This window comes from Galeopterus variegatus, unplaced genomic scaffold, assembly GCF_000696425.1.
Source record: "Galeopterus variegatus unplaced genomic scaffold, G_variegatus-3.0.2 Scaffold619, whole genome shotgun sequence".
NCBI lineage: Eukaryota > Metazoa > Chordata > Mammalia > Dermoptera > Cynocephalidae > Galeopterus > Galeopterus variegatus.
Window position 1 is genome coordinate 109,574 of NW_007726730.1, and position 21,680 is coordinate 131,253.

The 21,680-nt window shown below is 39.1% G+C and overlaps 1 protein-coding gene across 1 annotated transcript in view; it reads right to left on the reverse strand.

The window, feature by feature from the left end:
- DNMBP (dynamin binding protein) overlaps positions 1-17,855 on the reverse strand; it is a 69,120-nt gene extending 51,265 nt beyond the window's left edge. The window contains exons 1-3 of the mRNA XM_008570609.1: positions 17,711-17,855; positions 14,173-14,295; positions 4,583-6,586 (exon numbers count right to left, since the gene is read on the reverse strand). Coding sequence (XP_008568831.1) covers positions 4,583-6,586; positions 14,173-14,295; positions 17,711-17,855 — 2,272 coding nt within the window. The remainder of the gene's footprint in view (positions 1-4,582; positions 6,587-14,172; positions 14,296-17,710) is intronic.
- Between the last annotated feature and the right edge of the window lie 3,825 nt (positions 17,856-21,680).

The following is a 21,680-nucleotide window of genomic DNA, read 5'->3' on the forward strand; positions in this document are numbered from 1 at the left end:
TCGGATCCCACATACAGACCGGTTCCCGCTCACTGGCTGAGCGAGGTGCGGGCGCGGCACCAAGGGTTGCGATCCCGTTGCCGGTCCCGGTCCGGTACGGGCGCGACACTGAGGGTTGCGATCCGTTGCCGGTCATGAAAAAAGACAAAAAGGAAAAAAAAAAAGATGACATGGATCTTTTCATGAACGTTTTGAAGGCCTCTTCTATATACTTTTTATATACTATATACTATACCATAAATTTTTAGTGTTACTTGTTGTTTGTCTCTCCCCATGAGGGCAGAGGTCGCTGCTGTAACTCCAGGACCCTACCTAGAATACAGTGGGAGCTCAATCACGTCGGCTGAATAACCACTGTCCTGGCTTTTGGGGCTCGCTACCTCAGGCAAGGTGACCAGGAAAAGGAGGCAGCCCACGCAGGCAGGGCTGTGAGGACCTGCATGCCTGACTACTGCGAAGCCTCGGTGAAATCTGAAACCGATACTTAAAGCCCCTGGATCTAGTCCAGTTTCTCCACCCCTTTTCCTGGAGCGGAGAATAAGGAAATGTTCACACAGCTGCACTGCAGACTGCTAAGAACAGTGACTCACAGTCAACCGTAACAGTAACCATTGACCATTCTAAGCTACACTTCTTGACATACATTAAACCATCTATTTTAAAAGGAAAAATTAGATTCTGTCCCAAATTAGCATAGACTATTAATGGGCTCTGATTCTGGTTGCTGTTTTATGCCCGGATGAAATCCGTTAGAAGTAACTGAGCTCATTTTTACTGAGCCAACACCCTGAACCAGATGTTACACAAGCAGAAGATACTTGATTTTTTCTCATGTACTGACAAACCAGAAAGTAGAATTATTATTTCCTTCACATAAACTTTCATTATCTTGAAAGGCCACAGACTAATTTGGCTACTTAATAATCTTTTACTCGTTTGAGAAAGAATTCTTATACCTGAAGCGTTCCAGGGAGTCTGCAGAATGACAGATTGCTTCATAGTGTAGATAGAAAAAACATACTTTCAAATTTAAAAAATCTGTCTGGAACATTATGTATCACTTTAGTGTTACTGTTCCATATCAGTAATTCTCCAACTGGTTAGTGTATTGGCTCTCTTTAGTGGGCCATTGATCCCACTCACTATATCTTGCTGAAAATATTGCTTCCTGAAAAACACATTATGATTTGATTTGCAACAGTCATCATTAAAAATTATTCTGACAGTCTCTGGTCAGTCTTCTTCCTCGCATTACCTTAAAGGCTGGGAAGAGAGAGGTGCAGGAGCAAGGTTCACGCTGCAGCTCCCATCCACTGCACTGATTTGGAACAACAGGGTCCTGGCACTGACTCACACAGAAAGTAACAATGCCATGATTCAAAGGTAGCAAGACAGCATGATTACCTATAGAGGTCAATATCAGCATTACCAGAGTTTCAAAGAACTCACAAATACGAGTCATATTATGATGATGTCTTTTTTATTAGTCAATGTGTAACCAGTGCCTGGCTCATACTATGTGCTCAAGAAATATTTGCTGAATAAAGAAATGAATGCACACCCTATTATTTGTCAAATTCAGACACGTGAACCTCATCTAGAGATAGAAAAGGACTTTGAAATGCGAAGAAAGAGATTATGGAGGCACTATGTAGTTCTGGTCAGGGTTTGCAAAAGTAGCATGTACTGGGAAAACTGAACATGTGGCGACTAACTCATGTAAATGCTACTGCTTGAGAAGTCAACCTCTTCATCATCACAGTATGAAGGTGCTGTGCTTTAGATACGAACTTTAACTTGTTAATTGGCAACTCACTTGACTGGAAGCTCCTTGAGGGAAGAGAGCATGTCTATAATGTTCATCACTATGTACCCTGCTCTCAGAGCAACGCCTGGCACCTGGCAAAAAGTATTTCCTGGATGAATGAACGTTTGACCTGAATACCATACTGAATCCCACAAAATGACATTTTCAGTCTCTAACACACAATAATCATAAACACCTTCTTGTGTTACACCCTGATGCTGCATGATAATTCCAAATTTAAAACTCCTAATGCTCAGTCAGAGCCAGGCACTGGCTTATCTAAAACTACAAATACTGGGCTTTTAAATTCCAATCACTGAAGTCTAGGTTTTTTGGAGCAACACCCTCTCATAGAAAAAAAGCAAAAACAATCAGAGAAAATATTTTAAAACTCTTCTTAAAACCATCAATATACTGACAAGACGGTAAAGAAGTATAAGCCAAAACCAAAGGGAAAACTGGAATCCAGGTAGGCAAATGGTCTACAGCCCTACCACCCTGAAAGCACCCCATCTCATCTGGAATCCAGAGAAGCAAATGACCACAAAAACTGCACTGCTCGAGGGCACTGGCCAGTCCCAGGAAACCTGACCTTCTGTCTCAATGGCCCCTGGGGAGAAAGCTTTGGAAACTCAAAAGGTAAGGAGTCCAAGTAAGACCTTTTCTATAATGAGCTAAGATTCCAAAGAACTCCTGAGGGTGAGTGGAAATTGAACTAGCTCTTGCTCAAAATTAACCTAGGGTGCTGATACCTTGGTCATCCAAGGTACAAGGTACACTAAGTCTTGAAATTAGTTTAAGTTGGATCCAGGCTGAGAACAACTGTTCCCATGTAGAAATTCCTTCTTGGCATTTCTTGGGAAATTTATGTGTCTTTCTAAATCCTAAGAAAAATCACTTAAGAAATCTGGGAAACAAGTGAAAGTATAAAATTCTCCTGTGAGAATAGAGCCTTACAATAAATGCAGAGGCATTACGGGTTTGAAGGAATCCACCAATGTCAAGTTCAAAGCAAGAGCAGAAAATACTAACACACACAGTAAAAGATTACATTCACGTTTTGGGCAACCAGGACAAGAGCACGTGGGAAAGACATGATCAGGATCTAATCAGTTTTGCTCGCAGCTGCTGCTATGTTATATGTGTGTTTACAAGTGTGTGTGCTCATGGCCCTGTGTGCTGTTAACAGTGAGTCATTCTTGCAAATAAAATAAATATTAATACGTTTATTTGCATAGCATGTTTTATACAAATATTGTGATGGTCCAAGAAATGTCAAGTTTTGGAAGCAATGTAAGTCCTTAAACTGGCAATTCTGACACATGTTCTGTGCAGTGTTAAATCTTCCTCAGAGAGGCAAATGTTCCATTATTTGAATACTACCCAATGTTTTCCCAGTGTTTAATATTTGCTATAGGCTATAGTTCTTTGTACATATTTTAACAGAAGAAATACAAAGAGAAGATGTGGATATTGATGTGAAATACACAATACCTACACAAAACCAGAAATTTGAGTTAGCAAGATTTAAATTGAAAATTTAATTCATTTAAAATTTGGATTAGCAAAAGCAGCATCAATTTCAATGGCAAAGTCAAAACCAGAACAAGCAGAAAAAATATTTTCATCGTTAAAAAAGAAAATGAACTTTTATGATGCAACATACACCCAAATGGCCGGCTCTACCTGGAAATGCTTTTGGATACGCTCTTAACAATTCAACCAACATCAATGCAAAATGAAAACTTTTTATGTCTGGAATATTAGTCACAAAACAAAGATTAATACTATCAGATAGGGCTTTCCAATAATACTCTTTCTTGCTGGAATTTTTTAATTATATGTTTTCACTCACTTTTAGAGACCTAAAATAGAAGGGGAGTTGGGTATGTGTGCTCGGTCTGTCACCTTAATGCAGGCTCTCTGGACCACCATTCTTCTGCTTTTATTTCTTATTAGCATCCTGAAATTCCTGGATCCCCAGATTACTTTTTATTGTTTACTTTCCTGATGACATGGAGGACCCTTGGGCCCTAGACCAGGTGCTGGTGCTCCTCTTTTTTACACTTCCTACTTTGTAAGTTACTTTTCCTGTGAGTCTGATGAATGTGAATAAAGTCTCCAGATGCTGGTCATCCCCAAATGAATGGACAGAATTTGAAATTTTGAAAGTGGGAGGTGGAAAGTAGTACACTGTAGTAGTTAAAAACATAAGCTTAAATCCCAACTCCCTTGGCAAGTTATTTAATCTTTATGTCTTAGTTTCCTTATCTACAAGGTAGCCATATAAATTATCCCCATACCTTTAGGATGGCTGTGAAGATTCTTTGTGAAACAAATGGTAATGAATGCTTACTAATAAGTTAATAAAAGTTTGCTATAGTTATTATTGCAATCTAGTCCCTCGACCACAAAGATAGAAGATGTGGTTTTCTCATGAATCTTGGCCTGGAAGTCTTTAGTAGACCCTGGTTAAAGACAGTTATACTTAGGAACTCCCCATCTACACAGTTGCCATGGGTACTGTGGCAGTACAGGAGGTCTAAATGTCAGTGGGTACACATGTCTCTGAGGTTTGAGCTTCTTTATCTGAGAAGCAAATGAAGTCAGAAGACTATAGTGGTCAGAGGATACAGCATGACAAAGCAATCTAATTGGGGTGATGGAATAAGAAATTAGGTAATAAAAATGCCAAGAATTCTTGTCGATCAAAGATAGTAACATATCCCGTGTGGGTGTCAAGAAACAAGTATATATTATTTCCTCATCACTTACCTCTAAGTTGCTGGAGTTCCATATTCAAACTTTCAATGTTATTCTCATAGAACTCGAGATTCTCAAGGGTCTCTGCTCTTAATGACTCATCTTGCTTCTCCTCCAGCATTAAGTTGAGCTCCTCTTGAGCCCTGCTGTACATATCCAAGTCCTGTTCCATTTCCTGAATCCTCACCAATACTAAGGGACATGGGGAAGTTTGGTCCAGACTCTTTTCCATGTGCTCAGGGCCCTCCTTCTCTAGTGTCTCGCAGCTAGGACGGTGATGGGCTAGGAGCCTGGGGGACACCGCATTCACTCTCTGCTGTGCTGAGGGAGGCAGGGGAGCTGGGCGAGAGGGTCGTACAGCCAAGGGTGGTGGAGGTCTCAGGTTCTGGTCAACTAGCAAATGCGGGGAGGTGGAGGCCGGAGTACAGGGCCGGGGTGGCGGTGGCCGTAGGGCCTTTCTCCTCTCAGGCAGCTCCTGCTGGGGGCTTAACTTTGAGGAACCTCGGACAATATCCTTCTCGGAGTTGAAGTCCATGATTGAAAAGTGGCGTAAAATTTTATCTGGCTCTGTGCTGGGCCCTGACAAACTCTTCTCAAACTCTATCAGTTGTTGCGTCAATTTAGAATCCAGGTCAGTGCTGCCATCTCCCTGTGAAAGTGCTATTACCTCCACAGCAGGCCCCTTGCTTTGGGGACCAGGCTTCAGCTCTGATCTCTCTGATGCGGAGCAAAAGCTGGAGGCATTTTCTTTGGGTGTGCGGTGTTTTTTAGCAAATCTTGCCAGGCCCTGCAGCTGAGGCCTCAACTGGCTGGGTCTGCATACCCTAGGGGCTGAGAATGAAGAGCCCCTGTAAAGAGGGTGCACTGGCTTCTGAAGAGTTTTCAGCTGGGAATACGTTGCTTTGGGAGGTAGGGTAAAGTAGTCTCTAGTCCGTGCTTCTAGAGGAAGGTCAGAGTACTGGGCTGAGCTTTGGTGGCTCCCTCCTGCTGGAGAATAATACTGGTCTTGCTGCAATTTGGGATGAAAAGCTACCTGAGGTCGAGGGGAAATACCATTGACTACCTCTGAAGTATCAGTCATGGAAGAGTGTTTGGCAAGAGGCTTGTCCCGCTCCATGCTGGGGCTTCGCGGGGGCCCTCCTGAGGTGTCTTCATCCTGATACGAGTTTCTGTTTACTTCATACTCAGAAGCCAGATGATCTAGGGGAGAAGTGGATGTTTCAGAAATAACGTAGTTGGACTTCTCTGCTTCATATTCACAGGATTCATGTCTTTGTTCCTCCACTACTAAGGAGTTCTCCAAACAACCCAAAGAAGATTCGGGGATCTCAGTAAGACTGCCTTCCTGGGGCAGAGCCACGTTTTCCTCCACCGTTGTGTCAGGACACAACTTTACAAAACGGTGAGGAAAGATGCCTGTCCTGCCCTTCAGTGACCCTTCTAGCCAGCCATCTTCCAAGGTCGCCAGAATTCGGATTTTATCGCCTACCTCAAAGTCCAACTCATTGGGCTCCAGGGCTTGGAATCTGTAGAGGGCAATCCCGTAGGCGCCTGGCTGCCCCTCATGCTCGTCTGACCCTCCTTTTTCATCTACTACAGGGGTATCTTCTTCACCATTTACACTGTAGTCCTCTTGATTTTCAGAACTTACCGACTCCTCCACAGTCCTCAGGGGCCCCAAAAGCTCTACAAAACCCTCTGGGAAAATGCCTCTTCGGCCCTCTAACTCCCCTTCAAACCAGCCTGGTTCAGGAACCCCAATAATGGTAATCACATCCCCTTCTCTGAAGTCCAACTCTTCATCCAGCTGGGCAGAAAGCCCCATCAGGGCCCGGGCCTGTCCCATGGAGTATTCAGGAATCTGAAGCAGGGCGCTCTGTGAGTGCCACTGCCGGCTTTGCGAGGAGAGGCAGAGCTCGCGAACACACGAAGATGGGAAGAAGCCCCAGGCACCCCAGCAGCTCCGGCCCTGCAGCCAGCCTGCAGTGGGAGTGCCATCGAGAATCACTAGGTCACCTAGACAGAGAGAAACAAAGTTAATGACCTCAGTCACCAGCTCAGCTGAACACTGCAATAACTAATAGTGCAACTCATCGTTTTAAACATCTGCCAAATTCAAGGAAATATATATACCTAGAGTTTTAAGAGCATGAACACTGTGACCATTTGATGAACTGAAACATTCCTATAAACCTGGCTTTCAAAGAATGATACATAGAACCCTAGGGGTGGGTCCCCAAATCCTTTCAGAGGATCTGTGAGGTCAAGACTATTTTCATAATAACACTAAGACATTATTTACATTTTCCCCTATTGATATTGGCAATGACTGTGCAAAAGCAATGGGTAAATCTGCTGGCAATGCATAAACCAATGCAGTGACAACAAATTAAACGAATGTTCACTGTATGGTCACTGTATTCTTCACTACTATGTACTCACGGTTTTTAAAAAAAAGCTAGTTTCAATTAAGAACAGTCTCAGTGAAGCAATATAAATTATTCATTGTATTTATTAAGCCTCAACCCTTAAGAACACTTTTGTAATATTCGCTGTGATGAGATGGGAACTGCACATGAAGCACTTTTACTGGATGTTCTTGAGGAAAAGCACTCAAGTGACCGAGTCACAAGCTTAAGCCTTTTTTCACAGAACACCATTTTATGTGAAAGAATGACTGACAGGCAACTATGGTTATTCAGACTTGGATATCGGGCAGACATTTTCTCCAAAGTGAAAGGACTGAGCCTGTAACTTCAAGGAAAACAGGTAGACAGTATTTGTTGCCAATGATAAAATTCCACTTTCAAGCAAAAGTCAGAATTTTGGAAATCTTGCATCTACTACCATGAGATTGACGGCTTTCCCATACTTAAAAGATTTTTCTGATGAGATCACTAGAGATATTAACAAATATAATTTTAAAATATTATATAATGAGATATTCAATATTTTGAAAAACTGAATAACGTATTGATCTTTATTTTGCAAATGACCAAAGCATGATATTATAAAATCATGTGTTGCTAAAAGATTCATTCCAAAAGCAAGATAAACCAATGGATTTTAGTGTAAAAACATGAAAAGTTCACGGATGTGGATTCAGATCCCACACTGCAATTAAACCTTAAGAAACTACCACTCCTTGCATTTTGGTGCAGTGTCAAATAAGAATATTTACAATTATGTGAAAAGACTATTAAAATACTCCTCCTGATTCCCATTACATATCTGTGTGAGGCTGGATTTTCTTCATAGACTTCAACCAGAAAAACATACTGCAACAGATTGGCTGCAGATACAAATATGAGAATCCAGCTTTCTTCTATTAAGTCAAATATTAAAAAGATCTACAAAAATGTAAACCAACATCGCTCCTCACTAAATGTTTTTGTTTGGAAAGCTATAGTTACTTTTCATAAATTTACTTGCTGGGGTTGGATTTTAAAAAAGAAAAAAAATGTTATTTATTTTAATATGCAATGGGTTTTCAAATTAATAAACAAATATTTTTTAATTTACAGTTTTAATAAATAATATGATAAATATAAACAGATATATCCCACATAAGCCAAAGCTCTTTGGGGTCTCAATAACTTCTAAGAATGTGTAAGGATCCTGAAACCCCGAAGTCTGATAAACACTGCTATAAACAGTGTTATTACAATCCACACCACTAGATTAGTTTATAAGTGATAAAAGAATATCCCCCAATAAAGCCTTTATGGATCTAATTCCTCACACTAAATTTTACTTATTTTTATTTTTGAAGAAATTGAGATAAAGGAAGGATAAGAGCACAGTGTTTCTGGAAAAGGAAAATTAAAATTCAATCACATAATTTACCCCAGTTAAAAAAAATTACTCTATAGTTTTGTAATTGATTGTTTTATAACAAACTCTTAATTATCTAACTAAAAACTATTCACTTTGTGGATTATCAATTTTAATCTTAATTTAACTTTCTGCTCATTCAGCACCTAAGTCAGCTTTCCTTTCATGAGCAGAGGTGCTCAAGGAACACAACTGGCCCAGGTAAAATAAGATCGGGGTAGCACAGCACCTAGCAAAATCATATGAGTCATTTTATAGTCAAGCACACTGGAAAACTGGGTTATCTTTTATGCTCTTGGTTTTTATCTGCTCTTGATTTTTAAAAAAATTAAGTCTGGGGCCAACCCCGTGGCGCACTCGGGAGAGTGCGGCGCTGGGAGCTGGTGCACTCACTGGCTGAGCACAGTGCGGGCGACACCAAGCCAAGTGTTGCGATCCCCTTACCGGTTACAAAAAGGACAAAAAAAAAAAAAAAATTTAAGTCTGTCCTATCTTCCCAAGTAGGGAAGATATGTTCCTTAGTGGCATGTATCACTTCTATTTTATATTTCAAGACTCTGCTAATTGATGATTATTCTTCAACTCCAACTCCCAAATAAATTCATTATATTCTCCCTCCAAAATTGGCTCCTGCTGCTAGCTTCCTTAATTTCTTCTTCCAAAATATTTCTTCCATATATTAATCACTCTTTATTACCACCCTAGTCCAATTCCCACCATCTCACCCTTGTGAATCTTGTCCCCAGACATGATTTCTTTCTGTCTACAAAATTATTCATGCCAAATTAAGATTATAAACGTACCAATTTTATCATATCCTTTCCTCGCTCAAGCTTACTGTGAGGCACGAAATGCCACCAATACTTCCTTCCCTAACAATCCTATTCTTATTACCCTAAATATATATAAAAAATAAGTTTGCTCTGGACATGCTCTGAAGAGGTTTACTTACTAAGCTACCCCAATGCAACCTCGCATTCATGATAATCCAGTCATAACCTCTCCCCTCCCCCAACTATCCAATACTATCTCATCTGTGATATGTGACCCTATTCCACACAAGAGGACTTTCATTGTTCCCCATACAAAACCATGTCATTATTCACTCTGAACTTTTACTCATGCCATATTCCCTCTCCATCTGAAACCTTAGCATGCTCCTTAGAAGCTCACGTTGATCTTGGCTGTCTGTAGCCTACAAAAGAAATTACCGCTTATATAGCTAATTCTAACACTTGTATTTTTATATACTACACAGCACCCAACGTAAGGTTTTAGACTTTGTGGCAAGCACCCAATATGTTTTCACTGATTTGGTATTATTTTGCTTAGATGTTTCCAAAAAAATAGGGTCTTGGTCCTATTTTCTATATTCTTTTAATTTGTGATTCTACATCCATTGGTCAGAGCCTGGGGTCCTGAGAATTACAACTGGATTTTCTCCATTGGCTCTAAGGCCATTCCATCAGGGCCACAGAGGGAACCCACTGGTGACAGGATTACCGTTCAGACACAATGGCCTCTTGGTGAACAGGAAGAATAAAAGCAAGGCATAGCTCCCACTCTGCTGGCTCTGAAATGAGCTGGATTTCTTAAAGCTGTAGAATCAGATATTTTCCTTGTTTTGCCAGATCTCCATGAAGCTGTATAACAGGACTTGTTTTCTTGTCTATTTTCAGTGGAGTACCTATTTTGATAAGCTGGATTACCTGGCAGACTGTCATTCTGCTGGTTATTTGTACATAATAAAGGTGAACTTCCAAAAAGTCACAATTTAGACCTTAGAAAGCACTTTATAGATACCTATTTTGATAAGCTGGATTACCTGGCAGACTGTCATTCTGCTGGTTATTTATACATAATAAAGGTGAACTTCCAAAAAGTCACAATTTAGACCTTAGAAAGCACTTTATAGATCAGCACCTGATAGCCCTGTTACTGAGCTTATTAGCATGAGTCTCATTTTCATCAGAAAGAGTTATGCAAGCCATTCCTCTGGAATCCTAGGAGATTCCTTAGCAATAGAGGTGACCTAGTGCTCATTTCCAGACCTCTGCAACACCAATATGAGGAACTCCTGGAATAGTGTGGCCAGATTTTGAGAACAGAAAAATAGGAAGTGTGATGACAGCTCATCCCAGCCACGGTGCTTGTTTCCTATGGTTGCATTTTTTATCTGAACAGGAAATACATTAGGAATAAAATGATAAGAATGAATGCAGATCGTAGAATCTGGTCTAAGCAGTCTGACTGCAGTGTTAGGTTCCTCACTGAGTCCTCCTGTGGCTTCTCTAAGTGTCCAGGGAACTATGTGCTTTATGCAGGCTGACCACATATTTTATTGAGGATTCCATAGGAGCCATATCAGAACTCTAATCCTGATATCTCACACTCACGGCACTGCAAATTTACAACACCTATGCTTCAACGGATGAATACCATTTATCAGTTTATTTATAAAAAAATTAATCGATTTATTTTTTAATTGGCCTTTTTGGGTGCTGGGTGGGGAGGTGGTCTAGAAACATGAGGTTATAGGCAATAGATAAGCATTCTGTAGTATGTGAAGCAATTATTAGTGATATTCTATCACTCCCCATCATATGCACTAATTTTTTTCTCTCCTCTTTCTCTGCCATACTCTCGTTTTGTTTTTGTTTTTTGCTTTTTTCCTTCTCTTTATTTTTCAGGACAGTCAATGGCACTGGCTACATGAGCTGATCCTTCTTCTGAGTCTCATTCCTGAGTTTAAATATAACTCAAAATACAAGAAACAGTCCAAAACATTTGGATAGCTTTGGGCAAAGGAGAAAGAGTGACCCCTGCTGGAAGAACACCTGGTGGTCCTGAGTCCAGATAGAATCTCCTGAAAAACTGGTCTTATACACAAAACTTCATAAAATTACTGAGGAAACAAGTTCCCTAAAGCACATCAACAAACCCCAGGAAGCCAGGTTAAGTCTAATAAAAATAGCTAACATTTATTTAAGGGCTTCTGTTTGCCAGATGCTTTACATGTGTAATCTCATTTAATCCTCACAACTACCCTGAGGTAAGGATTATTATCCCCATTTTGTAGATAAGGAAACTGAGGCTGAGAGACTTAAGTAACCAGCCCAAGGTCACAGCTACTAAGTGGAAGAGTTGGATTTAAACACAGGGCTGTTAGAATTCTTATCCCTTAATTTATACTGCCTGCTCTAAATACATACATATATACACACGTATATAATTTTTTTCTCTTATTAATCCGAATGATACTTCTTAAAGGTAAGTAAATAACTATTAACTAAAAAGACATCATGGCAAAACACAGCAGATCTCAAACATTATCCCACATACTCTTAAGGTATCCGAACCCCCTCCTGACATACTCCAGCACCCAAGATTTGTGTACACAGAAGAGGAGAAGCTACACTGTAACACAGAGTTTACTAAGGAAAGATAAACAACAGGGGTCAGGATTAACAGTACTAAAGGATAGGGATAAAGGAATATATACTACTCACGAGCTGAAACAATGATCTAATGGAAAAAACAATTTTTAGTCTAAGAAGCAGAAAGGTCGTCCCAAGCACAGACTTGAAAATCTAGAAGCCTAGACTCAAGGCTGATAAACTATATGTGGTATAAAACAATACTTTCATTTTTTAGTGATTTTGTTTCCACCTAGCAAAATTAATACCTGTTGATGTAACCTGTCATATATAGAAATCTAGAGGAATTAAAATAATTTGTCTGAAGCTAAGCCTCCCAGAAAAAGGCAAATTACATAAGTTTGCCTAACTTCCCCATCCTCAAGAAGGCTTGTGTTTTCAAGACAAATAGAGCTAAAATAGACTTGAATCTCTTTCTATTCTCTCTCTCCCTACAAATCCCCCCGCCCTGCATCCTCTTCCTTTGGGCTCCACTTACATCTTTAAGCTTATTAGGTTTCATAGGTTAAAAGATAGTCAGGATAAAATCTACAGCTTTCAGGACTCAGCCTGACTTTGAGTCAGTCTTGGTACAGATGACTCATGGCTGAAAGGTAGATGCCAGGGTCTTCCTGAGAATCTCTCAGATGGCCTTGGGATTCCTGAAGCAGATTTCAACTTCAAAGGAAATTCAGAACACATCAGACCAGGCATCCCAGGACAGAAATTGAGCAGAAAATCTCTCTCTTTTATTTTTAATATCTAAGATTTGACTATACAAGATGTAATAATGAAGCAAAAAAGTTAATTCCAGAAGCCACACTCTCAAATTCCTCAAATTGTTGTAGACATACTGCATATTCTCACATAGTATATCTTAAACCCACTCTTTACTCCAGGAATTAGGTGTAGAAAAGGAAACGTCCATGCTATCCCCATCCTCTGCCCAGCACTGGCGGCAGGCACTGCCCTCCTGCCCTTTCTCCACTCTATGGGCTGGTCTGACGTGGACCACAGACCTCTGCTGGCAGAGCTAGGAGTAAGGACAGATCAGGTCCCTGCTATACTCTCTTGATCTCTTCCTGTCTGCCTTCTCAACACTGATTAGCAAGGAAGCCTGGAGGAAAAGGCTGAGTAAGAAGTGAAGTACAAGAAACTCAAAATAGGTTGAGGATTAAGGTCAAAATCCAGTATTACTTTTTTCTCACTGACTAAGGATTAGAGAAATTCACTAGGTCTTTCTGTGTGTGTGTGTGTGTGTGTGTGTGTGTTTTAAGTAATTAAACCTATCCCTTTAGTGCCATACTCAAGAGAGCAAGTAACAATACTAATAACACATCAGTAAGTTCTACCATTTTGATGACTGAGTCATCACAAAATTGGATTGGTCATAAGTCTCAGTCTGTGGAACACTCCACATTCCTGTGTTTATACAGAATGTGTGGACTTAATCAAGTGCTTGTCAAAATGGTTTAGAGTCTATCTTTAGAAGTTCATATATCCGTCAGAGTGCAAGAAGTGAGATATATTTGGAATATCACTGAGACGAGGCTCTGACTATCTATTTTAAATTGCTCCCTTTTAAACTGGTTCTAATGAGAACTTTTATAACACTATCTTTTTTTTTTTTTTTTTTCCGCAGCTGGCTGGGACAGGGATCTGAACCCTTGACCTTTTAACTCTATTTTGTATTAGATAATTTGTATTATCTAATGATAGAGTAGTAAAATAGGGCTGTTTTGCATGTCTCAATTTCCATATAAAAATTCCTACTACTATGCATTAATTAATGGTAATGTTGTTAGCATAACCATATTGGTTTTATGGGGGAAAAAAGATAATTATAGTCTGAAGCATGGCTATGGCATGGGAGCAGGAAAGAGACAATACTAGGCTTAGAATAAGGTGATATGAATTCACATTCTAAGGCCAAAACTTCTTGCCTGCAGCAAACAGTCTTTGAATCTCACTCTCATTATTTATAAAATACAGTTAATAATACCCATTTTGCTACTTCTCGGTCTGTGTTGAAGATCAAATGAGAATGTGTTTGTAAGAAAATAGCATAGAAAAAGCTACTAAAATATAAAGCATTATGATTGTCCACACTACGTTGGTATTGCTGAGGACTCTCTAGAGGTTAGCCACTTATAAAAATTCAACAAAGATCTAGTTGTCAGAATGGGCAGAATCAAGGCTGGACAGTTAGCTCAGCTGGTTAGAGCACAGAGCCGATAACACCATGGTCCATGGTTCAATCCCTGCACCAGCCAGTGGCCAAAAAAAAAAAAAAATTTGGCAGAGTCCACCAGTCTAATTTTCAAATAGTCTACTCTTTGATGATCAGCTTACCTCGATGGAGGGGGAGACTGTTCAATTCTTGGGATGTAAACTCACAGATGCAGACAAACAGCCTCTCTCCCTCTTTTAGACTGGGAATGGTCACAATTTCCACAAAACTGCTGGGGAACTGTCCTGAAAATAAAAGCAATATATTGAATTTTGAAATCCAATAATGATCCTTCAGAAATTTAGGAGAAATAGTGTATTTCCCAGACAAACAAAAACTGTGGGAGTTCACCACCACACAACCAGCTCTATAAGAAATCCTCAAGGGAGTCCTGCATCTAGAATCCAAAAAATAATAATTGCTATCATGAATACACAAGAAAGAACAAAACCCACTGGTAAAACAAATATGTAAATAAGAAAGAAAAAGAAACTATATCTTACCACCTCAAAAAATTAACAAACATTAAAGACAAACAATAAAAGGGGAAGAAAGGAACAAAAGATATTTAAAACATTCAAACATAAATAGATAAAATGCCAGGAGTTAGATAATACCTTTCAACAACAACGCTAAATGTAAATGGATTAAATTCCCCACTCAAAAGACACAGACTGGCCAATTGGATTAAAAAGCTAGACTCAACTATATGCTATTCACAACAGACTCATCTCATCTGTAAAGACACACACAGACTAAATATCACACAAATGGAAACCAAAAAAAAAAAAAAAAAAGGAAACCAAAACCAAGCAGTAGCTACTCTTACAATGGATAAAATATACTTTAAACCAAAAATCATAAAAAGAGACAAAGAAGGCCATTGTACAATGATAAAGGGATCTATCCAGCAAGAAAACATAATAATCACAAATACATATGCACCCAACACTGGAGTACCCAGATATATAAAGCAAACACTATTAGTCCTAAAGAAAGAGATAGACCCCAATACAATAATAGTTGGGGACCTGAACACTCCTGTCTCATCACTGGACTGATCATTTTGGCAACAAATCAACAGAGAAACACAGGATTTAAACTCTACTCTAGACCAATTGGACAGGGCAGATATCTACAGAACATTTCATCCAACAACTACAGAATATTCATTCTTCTCATCAGCACACGGAACATTCTCCAGGACAGACCACATGTTAGGTCACAAATCAAGTCTCAACAAATTTTTAAAAACTGAAATCATTTCAAGTATCTTTTCAGACCACAATGGATTAAAACTAGAACTCAATAACAGCTGAAACTCTGGAAATCATACAAACACATGGAAATTAAATAACATGCTCCTGAACGACCTATGGGTCCAAGAAGAAATTAAACAGGAAATCAAAAAGTTTCTTGAAACTAATGAAAATAAACACACATAACACCAAAACCTGTGGGATACTGCGAAAGCAATACTAAGAGGGAAGTTTACTACAATAAACACTTACATCAAAAGAACAGAAAGATTTCAAATAAACAACCGAATGCTACACCTCAAAGAACTAGACAAACAAGAACAATCCAATCCCAAAATTAGCAGATGGAAAGAAATAATGAAATCCAACACTGAATACTGAATTTTCTTTTAATATTAAAATTTCTTTTTCTGTTTGTGTATAAGGAAAAACTCTTTTCTAAGTCTACTCATAGACCCTGAATTGAAAACTCAGAGTACTCATAATTGGAGACTCCATTGTAGAAAAAGTGTGTGCACAAAATTAGATGCATGCAAAACACAGAGAATGCAATCCAATTCAATAAGCATTTACAGGTGCCACTCTGTGCAAGGTGCACTGCAGAAGGAAACATGAGTAAGACAGTCTTGGTCTTCAAAGATCTGAAAATCTAGTTCAGACATAAAGTCTCATTCAGACACAAATAATAATTCAGTACTGAAATCCAATGTCACAACATAGGTACACAAATTGCTATGGATGTTCAGGGAAGGTAGAGAATTGGTAAGAACACGAAAAATTTTATGAAAAAGATAGCATTTGAGTCTAAAGATGGATAGGGTTTTAAGAGGTGGTGGCAGAAAGACAGGACCCACCAGTTAGAAAGTATAGGAAAGTTTGATCTATTCTACTTTCTAAATATCTCTTGCATCTGTCCACTTATCTCCAGACCCACACCTTGGTCCCAGCCATCATCATCTCTCACCTGGATGACTGCAAACTTCCTGCTTGTATCCCTGCCTTCAGTTTTGCCCCTTCCTATATTCTTCAATCTGCAGCAGTGAGCTTTCTAAAACACAAATCTGATTGTGCTTAAAGCATGTTGACAGCTTCCCATTTCCTGAACTTACCGTGGCACACTCTGTCCTCAGGATCCAGCTTCTGGTCATCTCTCCAGCACCACCTTCCCCCCCGCCCCTCACACTTCATGCCGTACCGACCTCCTTTCAGGCCTTCTGAGCTCTTTCCCACTCAAGGCCTTTGAAGCAATTCTCTCTGCCTATCCTCTTTGTTTTGCTTCCTCCCACTCATCATCTTTGTCTCAGCTGAGATATCATCTCTATTGGGAAATCATCTATTTATCTCCCATATGTGGGTCAGGTGTCAGCAGAATCTGCTTTAAGGACTGTATAACATACTCTAACCTAGACTTATATAAATAAATGCAAGGTAAGGATTAAATTAACATAGGTGCTTGTTGTGTGGGAAGAACTCCCACCCTTCCCTAGGCTAATTAATGAAAGAAATTGAAGTTAACATACATTTAAAAAAACAGAAGAAAAGTAACCAGGTGCATGGAACGTGGGAAGTTTGTGGCATCCAGGGTAGAGGGTAGCTTTAATAAATTTGTGCCAACCATGGATCTAGGAAGGAGAGAACAGGATGAATTATGCTCCCTTAAAAATAATGCAAGAAAGGATTAAAAACGTTAAAAGAAGGAAGCCAGAGGAAACAAGGTGGGGAGCACCTTATGTTCTATAAATCAGAGATAAACCTGATTGTGAGCAGCAGTGTCTAACAATGGGGCTCTGAAAAAAAGAATGACATGTGTTTTGAGAAGACAGACAACAGCACTGACAAGGTCAAGGGTTTGGATCCCCTCACCAGCCAGCTGCAAAAAAGAAAAAAAAGAAAAGAGAGAGAGAGAGAGAGAAATAACAGAAGTGAATACAAAGGATAAAGACCTGGGAAGGGAAAGAGAAGGAAAGGGAAAGACATGGATAGAAAACTGGACCAGGGTCAGCTCGTATCTGACCATCCAACCTGTTGAAGCAATGAGAGAAATAACAGAAGTGAATACAAAGGATAAAGACCTGGGAAGGGAAAGAGAAGGAAAGGGAAATACATGGATAGAAAACTGGACCAGGGTCAGCTCGTATCTGACCATCCAACCTGTTGAAGCAATCAACAGGAGATATGGAAGGATAACAGAAATTCTCTCTTCCCTGGTGGGGATCACAGTATGAATACAGAAAGAAAACACAAAAGAATTCTGAAGTTTGCTGATGCGGGCTTCTCGTTTAACCTTTATTTTTATTTTATTTATTTTTTTGATTATTCTTTTTCTAACCTTTATTTTTAACATGGGAAAAAAAGGAGAGCCTGTGGTCCATCCTGCACACAGGAATTATGAGTCTCTTACCTGTAACATCCTCCTTCTTTCCTAGAAGCCAAAATTCATCCACCACTGCCAACACCTCAATTATATCTCCCACAAAGAGCGGCAGTTCTTCTGATACGCTAGGGCAGAAGTCAAAGATGGCTCGGACCACAGAGCCAGTCTCCATGTTTTATAACCTGGAAAGAAAGGCCAAAAGAAACAGAAAACTTCAAGATGTAAGACATCGTAATATAGGTCTATTTCTTGAGAATGATAAAGCTTAATATATAAAGATACTTATAATAAAGTCAAAGCTAAGCAAATAAGTTTGTACTTCACATTTTTAAAAAATCAAAGTATTTTCTCATTTATTTCCTTAGAAATAATAATTTCTTCACATATTTTTCATTTGATTCTCAAAGCAATTCTGAAATTGAAAAAAAAAAGAAGTGACCTATACCTCTGAGTGATAGAAAAGATTGAAGTCAGCAAATGTCGGCTTTTCAGAGTGCCTGAAGAGGGCAGTAAGGAAATGAACATTTTTAAAGCACCAGACAACATGGCACTTTTAAAATACAGTCATCCCTAGGTATCTGCAGGGAATCGGGTGCAGGACTTCCCAAGGATAACAAAATCCACCGATGCTCAAGTCCCTTATATAAAATTGGGTAGCATTTGCATATAACCTACACGCATCCTCCCATATACTTTAAATCGTCTCTAGATTACTTACAATACCTAATACAATGTAAATCCTGTGTAAATAGTTGTTATACTGTATTTTTTTATTTGTATTATTTTTATTGTTTTTTTAATATTTTTGATCAGATGCAGAACCCACAGATACAGAGCACCAACTATATAATATTTAAAAAGCAGGGGTTTTAAATATGGCATTTCATTTACTGCCCATAACCATCTTAAAGATTAGGATACCGAGGCTCAGCAAGGTTAGAAAAGTTAATTTGTCCAAGATCACAGAACTCATAGCAGAAGGGCCAGGACTCACACTGAGGTTATTCTCTGCCTCCTCCTACCTACCGAGATTGTATCTGCAAAAAAATGTAACACAACCTGAAGAACAGCAGCAGGACCATGTCTCAAAGGCCAAGATTTAAAACACTTTGAAAAGTAAAAATCCATAGAAAGAACAAGAAAGAACATAGATGGCACCTTAAGACAAGATTTAGTATACCACACCAGATCGAGTATGTGGTTTTGGTTCAAAGAACTCCGTGTCCCATCCCTGGAGAGTATCCTTACACTGGTACAGTGTCTGTGCTGTAATAAAATGATGTGTCCATTACTTTGATATGTATGGCTGGGGAACCTAAGTGTGCGTTCAAGCTATAGAAAGAGAGGACGTAAGTAGTGTGCATATGTCCACCTGTAAACAACCAGCCATGATTAGAGCAAATTTCTCCCTGGGTCTTTTACAAGGAGCAGCTGAAGATTTCCAGAGTGTCCAGACCCCAAGTCTATTTTTCTTTATTCCCCTTGAGTACTCATTTGGTGTTGACAGAGATGAGGATTCTAACTTTCACCTTCCACACAACTACAATCACATCCAAAAGCACTAAGTGCCTAATTGCAAAAAAAAGAAAAGATAGTTGCAGCTCTGTTCAGTTTATAATCTAGAAAACACTGATGTGGATAAACATATTAGGCATATAATAATTAGTTTAGTAGATTAATGCGAAGTATCTGTGAGATTTTCATGAATCATACAACACAATTAAACATTACACATTTAATTTGTACTGCTGAGTAAAAGTAGCTTATCTTTGTGTCACTGGGACTTTTTTGCGTAATGAAATGACTTGGGTCCAGAGTGGAAAAGAGAAGTGGCTAGTAACATTCCCCACATCCTTGTCCTCTCCTACCACAGATTTTCTTTAAGTTTTAAAAAAGAATCTGATTACAATTACATGCTAAAGAGGCAGCACGTGTGAATGTACAGCACTAGGCTTCTGCAGGCAGAGAGACCAACATCCAAATCCCAGCTCCACTATTCATTAGCTATTTCACCTTTGACATATTAAACTCTCTAGGCTTCAGTTTTCTTGTCAAGAAAAATGGAGATAATAATACTTTCATAATAATCATCAAGAGGATGATTACAATGACAAAATAATTATAATAATTCCTAATATTTATTGAGTACTTTCTATGTGCCACACATGGCATTATGTACTTCCCTCATTGAGTCCATACAACCACCATCTCATCTATTATTGGTTCCCATTTGGCAGGTGAGGACACAGGCTCAGAGAGGTGAGGTAATCTGTGCAAGGTCACACAGTAAGTCAGAGATGGAATGGGAACCAAGATCTGTCTGTCTCCAAAGCCTTAACCAGTATGCTAACAGTGTGACAGCACCTAGGACAGGACTGAAATAGTAGCTGCTCAATAAAAATTAGCAGTTATTACAAAACATCATATCCATAATCAACCACAAGCTCAAATCTATGTCTGATATAGCATCACCCGAGAATGTGTTGTTTCAAGTATATAAACACAGAACTTATCATTTCAACATGTCAAAACTTGGTTAATTTTGACCAAGTTTAAAAATACACACATATACCTTCTTGACTTCTGCAATGAAGACAATGAACATGGTACCACATAACATTTAGGCCTTTCTCTATTTTGGGGGAGGGGTGTGGAGGGTGGGGAGGGGTGGCTAGCCAGCACAGGGATCCAACCCTGGACAGGCTTCTCTCTTTTGATGTCGGCCTACCCTCTGCTCACAATTTATCTCCTTTGTCAACTTTTCCACCCTCTTTCTAGATTGCTGTTTATAATCTGCTATGGAGGAGGAACCACACATACACCACCAAAATTATTAAAAGTTCCCAGATAAATAAAAGTAAACAAGCTCTAAATGAAAGGCTAACAAACTCTTCACAGTGGTAAAGGACATGTGTTAGCACTAGAGTTTTTCAACAGTTATTTTTTACATGCTCTGAGGCCCTGTTCTTATTTTCTGGCTGTCTTCCAGAGAACTGAAGTTGCCAGATGTCAGATTTCCATATAAGGGTGGTATCACAAGTATTTTTTTTTTTTAGAAAAGCCACACATAATATTTTGCAAACCTCTTAGCCATCTATATGTTATTAAAACAACTCCTCAAAAAATAAAAATAAATAAATAAAACAACTCTTCAAGGTTGGACCGACATGGATTTTCTTCTTATGGTACATTTTTTCAAATTTCTTCTCACTATCAGACTAAATATATACTTTATTATCTAAAACATCAAGTAAAGAATTAGCATAAGTCCTGTATGATTACTTACAGAGCTACCCTATTACATTAGGGAGTAGTCCTTGTGATCTGAAAGAGTTAAAGCTTCTCCCTGAGAACCTTTTCACTCTACCAGAAAATGACTCAGAAGCAGAGGAGAAACTGGCTCAATAAATACTTTTACTCACTGACCTCCTACCCTATTGGAATGACTGTATAATTGCAGAGGAATACACACCCTAGAAGGGTACTGAAGTCAGAGCCTTGCTAAATTACATGATTCATGTGTGAGACCAGAAAGTAGGTCGTGATGTCCCCTACTTTACGTATAACAGGATGGATTTCATCTCAGTCTTCTCTGCCCTGATACACTATGAAAAGCAACTATTATTATTCATGCTGGGGTCATTTTACAGGCCTTAGCATATATTTTGAAACTTAATCATAAATGACTTCTAAAAGCTGTTCCACCAACTCCAGATGGAAGTAAAAAGAACTGCAGAGAAAATCAGAACACAGATGGCCTTGAGAGAAAGCAGAGGAAATTACTGCCCATATGGCATGATTTTGGGGACATCAGAGAAGTTTGTTGTGAAAACACGTTCCTTCCTTGCTGGTGAATGCCTGCATTTCTACCTTTGGAGAGTCACTCTGCATTTGAAATCTATCCTGGGAGAGAGAATCCTTCAAACCCTTTTAGGATGTAAACTCTGTGAGGGAAGAGATTTTTGTCTGTTTTATTCACCAGTCTACAACAGTGCCC